Here is a 12,801-nt window from a genome sequence, read left to right on the forward strand (position 1 = left end):
AAGAATTTTGGTTTCATCTTTTGGACTTTGTTATATTTATTACGAATTGTGTTGAGAAAGTATAAATTCGAGTTTAGTAGAATCGGGTATAAAGGTACAAGCATTCATATTTATAGTAATGGTTACTTGCATATTTTAGTTTCTAGTAGATTATGTATAAGAGGTCATGTTCATCCCTACCTTATAGATTTAAAGGGCAAGGACAAGTTTTGATGGACTTGATGTAGAAACTAACTTTTGTATTTAGCGGACATGATCTAAGTATTGATTTTTTCTCTTAGAGCTATTTTTCTGAATACATGTATAATTTAACTTGGCCATGTAATAAAACCCTTAGAAATTGCATTGTTTTTGGCAAATGAACAAAGAAATTTGTACTTTGGTATAAATTTATGTAATGTATTGGTGCCTTTGGTAGCTAATTTGAATTCCTTTGAAAAGTTTATAAATGGATTTTAAATTTCTCAAGTTTAATCTCTTTTTTTCTTAATTCGGTACCAAAGTGAAGAATTTTTGGTGAAAGGACAGGTTGCACTCTTCGACTTTTAGATTTTAACTTTTGTTGATATCTGGTCTTAAGCGGTTTAGGTGGTAAAAAGAAAGTTGTTGCTAAAATTTTTCTTTTTGCGATTAAGAAACAATGTTTCTATTGAAATGCTTATAAATTTGATTTCACATTGATCAAAGGTAATTATATATATATACATCTAAAATCACATCATTAGTTTTTAAAATATTGGGTCGTGACAAAGTAACTCATCTTTCATTGGATTATTTCAAATGCTTTTGGATTGATTGTGAGCTTCCAAGTTATGGGCTATAATTGTCTTACTTCTTACCTCACACAAAATGTTAGGCTGGGCTTTATCTGATTGAGATATCATTGATAAATCATTTCTAAATCATTTCCACTGACCCCTATGTGAGAAGTTATTTAGCAAGGTTACATAGGCGATTGTGATTCCATATTTTATTCCTTATAGCAACCATATAAAGGTTATATAGGCTACTTTGCATAAATAAATAATACATATATATTTTAACTAATCTAATTAGTAACACTTCCCATATATTTCTATAAATACTGGTTGATGGGTTGAATAAAAGGGACATGATTAATGCCTTATTGAGTTGAACAAATTAAAGGGACATGGATATTACAAAAATAAAATGTGATTAACGTAAATTTATAAAGATGCTAAGCGTGATTAGGCTTGATAGTTTTTACTTATTTTTTTACCTTGTTCCTAGTAGTTTAATCTTATTTTATGAGTCTTTAATCTAGATTTCATTTTGTTGATTTTGTATTATAGATGACTCTTGTAAATGATTGTGATGACGAAATGGATTTTGCTTGTGCGATTATTGTAAATGCTGTTACGTTAGTGACATCGAAAGTTTATTTGGAGTGCACAGAAAAAGATCCACCCAGTGATCAGTATTTAACAGTTAGACAATTTATACAAGATCTGGTTAAGTAAGACGAGGATTGTCATATAATTTGTTAATGATGAATATAGAAGCTTTTGATAGGTTAGTTTATATTCTCAAAGGAACAGGCAGGCTACATGATACCATCCATTGCAATGTCGCTGAATAGCTAACTATATTCTTACATACGATCGCTCACAACGAGAAAAATCAAACTTTAAAGTGTTACTTTAGGCTTTCAAGACAACGATAAGTTATTACTTTAATGAGGTCATGTACGCAATAATTTCTTTGCATGATAAATTTATCAAACCACCTGAGGCTGAAACACCACAAGAGATAAGAGACAATTCAAGATTCTAGCCCTATTTTAAGGTAAGCTTATGTTGGAGTATATGAAGTTCTACTAACAATTTTTAATATAAAATTTGAATATTATCCCCAATCATCAAAAATTAGAATTACATGGGAGCAATTGATGCCACCCATGTACCTGCTAAGCTATCAAGTGATGTCATAGCTCGATTTCGCGGTCAAAAAGGTTGGCCATCACAAAATATCATGGTAGTATGTTCATTTGATTTGAAATTCACACATGTTATCTCTGGCTGAGAGGGTTTAGCATCCGATTCTAGGATATTAGAGTATATTCCCACAAGAAATCATAAGATTAAATGTCCTCAATGTATTGGTTTTTTGTTTTTTCTGGGTTAGTTATACATACAATGAGAAGTATATATTTTTCCAATCAAAATTATTTATATATATCTTTTTGTGGGAAAGTACTATCTTGCTAATGTGGGATACCCACTTTTAAGATGATTCATTACACCATTTCGCAGCACACAAAATATCATTTAAATGAATTTAGAGGACGATACCAGCTAATCCTAAGAAGTTATTCAATCACAAACACTCTTCCCTTGGAAATTGCATAGAACGTGTCTTTGGAGTACTAAAGAAACGGTTTTAAAACCTTAAAGAAGAACCTAATTATCCATGGACAACAGAAGCAGATATGGTGATTGCATGTTGTATCATTCATAACCACATAAGAGGTGTAATGTTCAATGATCCTCTTTTAGATGAAGTTAACAGAGAACTATGAGAACAAGAACCCGATCCTGAAGATGTATTAGGGCCAAAGACCTTTGATAGAAATGATGAAGGTAGAGCAGGAAAAATAATTAGGACTTCTATCATGAATTATATGTGGCACAATTTCAATGTGCCAAATTAATGTATGACTATTCATTTTATTTGAAGTTATGTGGTTATATTTCAGTTTCAAAACTTTGATTGTTGTTTTGTTTTCTTTCTAAGTGTATAAATAGGGATTTGATGTCTTTTTTATTAATCTCGAGTTTAGAATTTTTCGAATTGTTTTTCACATTCTATCGTTTGTAGTAACATGGAGCAATTCGAGGATCCAAGTCAAAATGGAAGTAAAAAGAAAAATAATACGATGTGGACTCAAGAAATGGATAAATGTCTAATTGAGATATTTGTCTTCCAATGCAATGAGGAAAATAAAATTGATAAAGAATTCAAAGAGGTTGCCTATACAGCTGTCGCTAATGAATTGAATGCAACTTTCAACTTGATTAATCAAATGAAGATAATCAAAAGAGGTTACAGAGATATAGAATAGATGGTGGCACAAAGTGGTTTTGCCTTCAACTATACGACTAAGAAAGTGGAATGCAGCAACCAAGTTTAGAAAATATATGTTAAGATACATTTTTTCTTATTGAAATAATGTTGTACATACACTATGTGTCCTATATATTTGTGATAAAAAATATTAATGTCACTGGCACATTCGAAAGCGAAGAACTTGAGAAATAAAAAAGATAGAAATATTAGAAGAATTGGCAATTATTTGTGGCAAGAATGCAGCCATTAGTAAATGGTGTCGTGGAGGATCTAATATAAATGGTAGACGAGCGGTGGATAATACACTCAATTTAATGTATCTATAGATAACAATGAAAATGAAGACTATGAGGATGAAAGTGGTATTAATATCACTTAGATTAACAAAACTGGAAGCCAACTCCTAAAGAGTAGTCGAGGTAAATCATCTGCACATCCAACTCCTAGGCAATATGAAAAATGCGCCAAAAATAGTGCAGTGCATATTGAAACTATGAGCGTAGTGACTTCAAGTATTTAACAAATGGCTAAAGCAATAGAGCGAAAATCGAAAATCAAAGCTACGATGGCCAAACTTGATGAGCGAGTAGATGCCTCTTCACTACTTAAAAACTTTGGAAGAAATTGAAGGGTTATGTCAAGATAGTACTGCCAATGTCTTCGAGAATTTTCTTCGTGATGAAATTAAAGCGAAAACATTTATAACATATTCTAATGAAATGCGGATAAAATTCCTAGAAAGGCACTTTGAAATTTATGCAAACAATAACAATTTTAACTTCTATATGTAAGCAGTAGCAATAGCTATTTTTAATGTTTATTTTAAAATTTATTTAAACGCATATAAAATGAACAAATCTATTTTATCCATAAGAAAGTTAATGCATGTAATATTTTTTTTTCAAAAAAATTCATGTAGTTTATATTTATTTTTCTAAACAGTCCATATGTTATTTTTAATCAGCCCATGTATTTGATATTGTTTTTTTGTAGCCGATGCTTTTGAAAATTTCCACTTTTAGTTTTGTTAGGGAGCAAACCCTTCTATACAACGAACACAACGAAGTAAAATCCTAGCTGCATGCATGTGTATCGACGAAGAGGAACGGTGATTCGTAGGGGGAGAGAGAGAGAGAGAAACAAAGATCTGCGAAGAAGACAGGTGATTCATTCGTCTATCGATCAAACCTTCAAGCCTCGATTCAGCATCTCCATCTATCATCGTCAACCTAATCACCATTTTCGCAGACTAATCGATTCAGGTAAACACATGAACAGAATCTTGATTCCCCCGTACCCATGGTTTCCCGACGCCATCCCCAAATACTGCAACATACCAGGTACGTACTTTTCCGAACTGGGCCGTACCCGTACACATTCCGGTACCCCATACACACATTCCCGTACACCATACACACAGTGACGGATGCAGGATTTGTACTTAGCAGGGGCTCGAATCATATGTATTTCTACGTTAGTAACACAAAAAATATAATCCAAATTCATTTGAAACTATATAGTTCTGAGAATGGGACAGTGTGTATATAGGTAACCGACTAACCGCTATTCAATATTGTACCTATGACCCAATAAAGGTTGATAACTTAAAATTTTAGGAGGTTTTTGACCCATGTATAGAAACTCTATGAAATTTTATTCCATCGCGAGACTTGCAGGGAATCCTATAGTGACTATTCTACATTAACCCAAAAACTAGTATAATTAGTGGGAGTATTTGGAGTCGTGCAAGGGTTCGGGCACCCCGTGTCCACCCCTGTGTAGATATATGGCGACTTTTCTGGTGTACACGTGCTTCATAGGTTCTCATAAAGTCTGTTCAATTACTGCTCAAAACTCAAAACGTTACGGTTCCAGAGAATGAGATATTTATAGGTTGAAAACTTTCTTTGGTTGCTTTTATATCTGCTTGCGATTTGATATTAGACCAAAATTGCTTTTGGATTTTCATTTATTTTGTCTTGTGCTTTGCATGAGTATTTGCCCATCGAATTGGTAATTATACGTTCTCAGAATCTCTTCTGGCATAGTTTTCTGTTTCTTGTTTGTCAAGTCAATTGTTTTGCGCGATTTAAGACAAGTCATTTAGTTGTGTTTATATGTGGTGGTGACGATTTTACTGATTTTACCTGCTATAAATTTTCTTACATTTGACCGTACACGCGCGCATGTAAACATACTTTGAGGCAGTTCTGTACTTTTGAACACAAATGAATTTGATTTTGGCAGCAAATTGAAGGCCACATACACAGCCTAAATGAACTGAAAGGGTTATGCTTCACGTTTGTTGGAATTGATTAGAATTGATTTACAAATGGTTTAGTCATGGAACTTATGGCTTCTGAAACCTTCTGAAGCAATGTCAACTCATGAACCAAAGCCTACAGAAAGAAAAGAAACAGGTATGTTTCACTTTTCTACAGAAAGAAAAGAAAAGACTTGTTAGGTGTTTTTGGTTTTATAGTATGACAATAATTCCGACAGTTTCATGTGTGATATATAATTCTTCTGAGTTCTCTGAACACTTTTCCCTTGGTTTAATCCTTTTGTTAAGCATATTTTTCAACTGCCATTTCTTGATTTCTTTTCCACCTGCGGTTATCTAAGTGAGGAGATCTTATTTAATTTTCTGTATGGTTGCACAGGACTAGAAGGGCATTTGGAAACAAAGTTGAACATCAAAGACAAGTCCCCATCCAAATTAGAAATTAAGGTATTAGAACTTGATGCTTTACTTCTCCCTAAAGTGAGTCAACCTCGATTGTGCCTAACAGTGGGTGACTAGTGCAATCACAGTTTCTACAATTACCAGTCCAACTAAATATGTCAACCAAGTAACTAATCCATCCAATCATGCATGTCAGCCACATTATATATCACAGTATTACTACGTTGCGACTAATAATGATAGCAGTTGACAGGGAAACCTTGACAAAAACTATTCTCAAAGAAATCTCCAGGCAGTTAGCCTGTAAATCATTCCACTAATTGCACGAGTTCTACAGATTCAAAACGAAGTGGTATGGTACCACGTCAGCCAACCTCAAATTCTGTTCAATACCTCAGTGTAAGTGGAGGCTATGAGATCTGCATTTGTATAACAACTACCTTATGTGGGACATGCATTTTTATGAAATCGACAGAACTGCCTCAATGCTGATTGGGTTTTGGGCTGCTATTGAGCGATTGTAGATGGGTTTTTTTGACATCTGCAGAGGCCAGTTGCTCACGCAACTAAGCACCCTGTTGAACGGCTTATCCAGTTTTTGAGCCTCAATCCAATTTCAGAACATAAATTAACTAAACGTAACTAGGACTATGCTTTGGTCAAAATAGAACACGGAGCCCTTCTTTGTTCTGGGAAAAGGGCCCCACGATAATGATGCCGCTTGACCCTACCTACATCCTCCATGCTTTGCCATTAATGTGTTTGGATTTCCTTTTTGTCCAGAATTTTGGTGACTTCAATTGCATTAAGTTTGCAAGTGCTGTTTAGGGCATTGCATCCACTCTCATATTTTTTATAAAATGCTTGTTGATAAGTAAGCTTACTAATCCTCCGCTTCTCTATGTAGAGTTTACCTGTCAATATAGTTGTTGGGTCACATGTTTGGGTGGAGGATCCTGAGGTAGTCTGGATAGATGGTGAGGTTGTGGAAGTTAATGGTGAAGAGATCAAAATTAACAACTCATTGGGAAAGACGGTAAGTGCTTCCCCTTAGTTATCCCACATTGAATGCTTGCAAGGAAGTTGTTGGAGTTGATTTTTTTTTGGGAAAATTTGTCATTGCTTGGAAGGTCCCATTTTTGTGGCTTTCGTATTTTACGTTTAACTTTGGTTGCCCTTTTCGATGAAGGGTGTTGACTCTTTTCTTTCTTCTTGACATGTTGTTGGTTATGGATTGGACGATGTACTTATGAATTATGATTCAAGTCTTTTTGTCATTGTTCGCATGTATTCACATTCAACATGAAACCTCCAATAGAAATTAAGCAAGTGACAGCTTCCTGCTATCATTCCCCTTGATGGCAAGTACCTAAGAGCTAGGATCACGATGATTCTGCTTTTGTTGCCTTTTTCATTATGGATTTTGGCGCCTTTTTCATCTTTGATTGCCTGGCGAGCATCCCAAACCTCTCAATCCTTCTTCCTTATTCTTATTGGGACCAGAACCTTGCTGCTCTCACAAAGGAGTGTGCCTGGGATACCTTGCCAAATTCTGTAGCCCATCCTGTACTGAGGATGATAATATAGATTGATAACGTAGACTAAGAGGTTGGAAGAATTGATACATGGGTGCTAAAAGATTGGGCAAGCATAGTATTATCAGATAACTTGGATTCAAGAATTTGAGGGGATTTATTCACATGAATTACAGCTCTTGAGCAAGCTGTTACCTTGACTTTCTAGTTTCTAACCTATATGTCTGGTAAGCATCATGTTTAGGGTTTTATACAAAACCAAGCTATTTGTGAGCACTTTCTAGTTTCTAACCTATATGTCTGGTAAGCATCATGTTTAGAGTTTCATACAAAACCAAGCTATTCGTGAGCAGCTCGAGGTTCGGCTCATTAAGGGATCGGCTCGGTTCATTTAGTTAATGAGTTGAGCTCGAACATAATTTTTAGCTCGTTTCTCGAGTTAGCTGTAGCTCAGCTTAGATAAGTTTAGCTCCTATGTGCAGGCTTGGTTGTTTATAGAGGCTTGTTTAATACTCAAACTGAGCTCGAGTTCTCAAATACTAATTGAGCTGTAGCTCAAATATTTGCACTGCATTTTAAACGAGCTGAGCTTGAGCTCACTGAATTTCAAATGATCCGAGCACAAACATCCTAAAACTCGGGTTGGCTCGTTTGATCCCCTCGTCCCATGCTACATATTTTTGTTTCTTTCAAAATTAGTCTTGTCATTATGTATTTATTGGTAGTCACTAACTTAAGTTTATGTGAAAAAACATCAACTATAACTGATTGGTCTGGCAGAATTGATGTAGTGAACCCCTTGATATAGTTTTCAAAAGAATAGATCAAGAGAGATTTGAACTTAAGATCAATTCAAGTGCGGAAGACCCTATACGTAGCATGTCCTTGATTGGATAATTTAACCTCGAAGGAATGCTTTTGAGTTTTTAGTTGCATGAATAGTGAGTTTTTCTCAGTCCCCCCACCCCACCCACTTTCTCATAAATTGCTGTTGTTGAGTTTTTCTTTCATGTAGATGTTTATGAGTGGCACCATAATCAATGCTTGGCATCTCATCTTGGTGCTTATATATTGAATTTTAATTTTATGACCTAATCAAGAAGATGTATTACGCGATTGATAGAGAGGTTTGCCAACGTTGCCTATTGGTTGTATTTGTGACATGTTTGTTACCTTCTTTGGTTCTCTCTAATTAATTGGGCAGTAAATTAGTTTTCCGAATTCATCTACTGCCATTTTGGTAAAGTAGGCATAACAATAGGTTTCGTTCCCCAACAACTCTTTACCAATCTTTCGGAGATTGTGTCATATGCATTGATTTGCACATTCCTCACTTGTTCTATTTCATGCAACTAGTGATAATTTGATAGACAACTGTAATATGCACAGTTTATCCAACTCCATTACCTGATAAGAATTGAGTCTTTGGCATTGTTAGGATGAGTGTTTCCTCAATGACTCAGAATTTTAGTTGGAGATCATTTTGGGTATGACTATTTTGTTTATAATGTAGGTTGTCACTAATGCACATAAGGTGTATCCAAAAGACATTGAAGCTCCTCCATGCGGTGTGGATGATATGACAAAACTGGCTTACCTGCATGAACCAGGGGTTCTTCAGAACTTGAGATGTCGATATGACATGAATGAAATATACGTGAGTATTTCTCGTATGACATGTAGGCATCTTGCTTTCGAACCATTTATTCATTTTCAAAAATTTGGCTGACCTATGCTATTGATATTGGGTTGTATTTGGTGCTTGGGCTGCCTCTCAAAGTTGAATAATCAGTTGAAACTCTAAAACTAGTGTGCATAAGCTGCATGCTAAATCAATACACGCAATTTATGGATGGGCCTTGATTATGTTGTTTCCATATTGAAATACACTTATAAAACTGTAATTAGCTACTACTCCGTAGAATAGCAGTTGAGATCGAGTATTGGTTTTCAGGGAATGAATGGTTGAGTTACGACAATTGAAATTAATTTCTACATTAATTCAAGGAAAATGATTTGGGTTTGGTTAGAAGAAATCTATGATTAGTCTAAGCAGTAATTAAACCGATGAAGAACTATGGGTGAGAAGTTCTAGGGTTTCAAATCCATTAACATCACCTAGTATAGACCCAGTTACCAATTCAAATAAATTATGATTATGCTAGGGTTTACAATCCCTACCAATAATCACTAAGGAGATTACTACCATTTGTCAATCAGCATAGACTATCTTGCCCTAGCAAGATCCATGTTGCTGTACAAAACATCTAATAGCACGACTTATTTGTCTTAGAAGAATCTATTTCAATCATCCAAATCGCAAAACAATAAGAACCATTGCTTGACCGTATTTAATATCGCAAATATAAACATGAAGATAAATGGAAAATATTGAAACCCATTCAATTAAATTGAAAGTATCCTTGTCGTAAAACTTTGTTTGCTTGGATGGTAGTTTAGTAGCTCATGGAGGATTGGATATTCAAGTCTTCAGTGGGAGCTTTAGGATCTCTCTCTTTCCTATTCTGTAGCGAGTGCAATTTTGTTCACCCCTCCTTAAAAGAGGGTGAACATTACCCTTTCTCTTATTGGTTGAAATGGTATGGACCCCACCACAAAGTGATGTCATGCTTACCATGCAATACACTTTTTGGTAAGCATGACATCACTTTGTGGTGGGGTCCACACCATTTCAACCAATAGGAAGGAGGGTAATGTTCACCCTCTTAAGTGGAGGGTGAACAAAACTCAACTCTTCTGTAGCCCTTGGAATGTTTAGAACCCTTAAAACGAATTACGGGAGGCTATTTGTATGTAGGGGCTTTCAAAACGCACAAGAATGGCAATTTTGCATCAAAAACTGGTGTCCACCATCTGGACGTACATGACCACCATCTGGAGGGATTTTCCAGAAGGCTTGGTCTTTAAATTTGATTGACGGGCTTCCACACGGATTTTGCTTACTCAGCATTGTTCGCTCCACTTGTCAGCCTCTTTTGACCCCGCAAACGTTCGAGTTGGGAAATGCCTATTTCATTCAAAGTTGTGGCTTTCTGAATTGGCTTTGCAACCCTTCTTGAATCATGGACGACCAAGCAAAAAGATATGGTCAAAATACTGAAGGCTGTGTTGAGTCACTTCCAATTTGGGAGTGAATCAATCGCTTGATTTTACTTACCTTCCAAATTGGATTGCTTTAGATTTCCTCAAAGGGTCCAAGTATTCAAGGCTTCTCACTGTTCGTTTCACTCACCTCCAAGGCCTCCCATCATCGCGGCAACCATCCAAAGGCTTATTATTAGTCACTTTTCACGTTCAATAATTGTCAAAACCTAAAAAACATGAAATATGCCAAGCCAACCAAGTAATAAGATAAATGGTTGAACCAAACCTTACTTAGGCACTTATCAGGCCTGCTGTGCATGTGAGCTTGGAATGCTTAGCATTTCTGTGTTTTGAAGCTAACTGGTCTGTTTTGGTTTCAGACTTACACCGGTAGCATATTAATAGCTGTGAACCCTTTTCAAAGGCTACCTCATTTATATGACCGTCATATGATGGAACAATATAAAGGGGCTTCGCTTGGCGAGCTGAGCCCTCACCCTTTTGCCATTGCAGATGCTGCATACAGGTACTTATTGTTCTGTCTCAAAATTTTAGCTCAAAAAGTTAAAAGTTTCACAAATAAAAATGATCATGTTGAATGCAGGCAGATGATTAGCGAGGGAATTAGTCAGTCAATTTTGGTTAGTGGAGAAAGTGGAGCGGGTAAAACAGAGAGCACAAAAATGCTTATGCGCTATCTTGCCTATATGGGAGGGAGATATGCTGCTGAGGGAAGGACTGTAGAGCAGCAAGTCCTAGAGGTACATTTGTCACTGGGTAACGGTTTTACTATTGGCATTTCATTCATTATGATGCTTTGTGCTTTCTATCCTTTTAACCTCTGGTTAATGAAACTTTCTTTGCTGTTAAAAAAAAAAAACGGTTTTACTATTGGATACTGTAATTCTATGACTTCTGCTTAGATACATAGCTCGCACCATTATTTGTTGGATTCTTTCTAGTTTTATCCTTGCTTTTTGTTTGGTTGGCAGTCTAATCCCGTTCTAGAAGCATTTGGGAATGCTAAGACTGTGAGGAACAACAATTCAAGGTGGAAAGCATTTTGTTCGACATTTCCTTCTCTTCCCACATACAGAGGTTTCTATTATCTGTTTATCTAATCATTTTTCGCTTATTATGTGTGTTTCAGTCGTTTCGGTAAGTTTGTGGAGATCCAGTTTGACCAATCGGGGAAGATTTCAGGAGCTGCCATTAGGACTTATCTACTTGAACGATCACGTGTTTGTCAAGTATCTGATCCTGAGAGAAATTATCATTGCTTCTATATGCTGTGTGCCGCACCAAAGGAGGTAACTGAACTTTTCCATGCTCATGGAATTTTCTCATGGCGGAGTCCTTGATCCAAGATAATGAATTATATTGTCTGTGCATATAACCTTTAGCACCTGCTTTTTCACTTTAATGTTCTTACTAAAATGATCTTTTATGGTATGCTATGTTGTGGAATAGCAAGCTAGTTAACATAAAAAGGCCTGAATGTTAATCCCAACTACACTGCAAACTAATTTATTGTCATAAAAGGATGAATCATGGCATGCAGTTGGTAATAAGCTGATTACTAATTAGCTATTGGTGCAGCTGGTGACAAAATCTTGTGTGGTACAAATGTTTTTTTTCCCGTGGACGGTCTCTTTTTCCAGTGGACGGTCTCATGGCATTGCTGGTTAGAAAATCTTGTATTTTGTGATGTTGTGACTAGGTTTTTGCTGCAAACTCCAATACCAGTGGTCTCATGATTTGCCACTGGCATGAGTTCTCTGTCATTTCCTGCCAGGAGGAGGGGGGAAGGGGAAGTTATTAAGATTTGTGTTCATGTAGCCTCGTTTGTCTTAACTCATTTGTAAAACAATTCCATTTCCTATTGTCATAGTGTTTATTTCTTTCTTAAATTTGATGTTTGGATTAATTTTCTTGTACTGCCTGTAGGACATTGAGAGGTACAAACTGGGAAATCCAAGGATGTTCCACTACCTGAATCAATCAAACTGTTATGAGCTGGATGGATTGGATGATTCAATTGAATACCTTGCAACAAGGAGGGCTATGGAGATTGTTGGGATCAGTTCTGAAGAACAGGTACTGGTATCTTGTTATAACATCTATCTTTGTTTAATAGGGGGTATCTTGTTACCTTACAAAAATATTGATAATAACTCCTTCTGCAGGACGCAATTTTCCGAGTTGTGGCTGCAACTCTTCACTTGGGAAACATTGAATTTGTCAAGGGCATAGATACAGATTCGTCTGAACCTGAGGACGATAAATCTCGGTTCCATTTAAGAACTGCGTCTGAGCTTTTAATGTAAGCTACCTTTTGCATTTTTTATGTTGTTGAAGGAAACCACATTTTGTGTTTTAATGGCCAGA

The 12,801-nt window shown here is 36.0% G+C and overlaps 1 protein-coding gene across 1 annotated transcript in view; it reads left to right on the forward strand.

Moving 5' to 3' along the window:
- Window positions 1-4,158: 4,158 nt before the first annotated feature.
- Window positions 4,159-12,801, forward strand: part of LOC131327162 (myosin-6-like) — a 47,403-nt gene continuing 38,760 nt past the window's right edge. Inside the window, exons 1-11 of the mRNA XM_058360181.1 lie at window positions 4,159-4,427; window positions 5,335-5,507; window positions 5,751-5,818; window positions 6,681-6,809; window positions 8,822-8,965; window positions 10,794-10,939; window positions 11,018-11,174; window positions 11,406-11,464; window positions 11,564-11,723; window positions 12,361-12,510; window positions 12,600-12,736. Of these exons, the coding sequence (XP_058216164.1) occupies window positions 5,465-5,507; window positions 5,751-5,818; window positions 6,681-6,809; window positions 8,822-8,965; window positions 10,794-10,939; window positions 11,018-11,174; window positions 11,406-11,464; window positions 11,564-11,723; window positions 12,361-12,510; window positions 12,600-12,736 (1,193 nt within the window). The 5' untranslated portion in view covers window positions 4,159-4,427; window positions 5,335-5,464. The remainder of the gene's footprint in view (window positions 4,428-5,334; window positions 5,508-5,750; window positions 5,819-6,680; window positions 6,810-8,821; window positions 8,966-10,793; window positions 10,940-11,017; window positions 11,175-11,405; window positions 11,465-11,563; window positions 11,724-12,360; window positions 12,511-12,599; window positions 12,737-12,801) is intronic.

This window comes from Rhododendron vialii, chromosome 5a, assembly GCF_030253575.1.
Source record: "Rhododendron vialii isolate Sample 1 chromosome 5a, ASM3025357v1".
Taxonomy (NCBI): domain Eukaryota; kingdom Viridiplantae; phylum Streptophyta; class Magnoliopsida; order Ericales; family Ericaceae; genus Rhododendron; species Rhododendron vialii.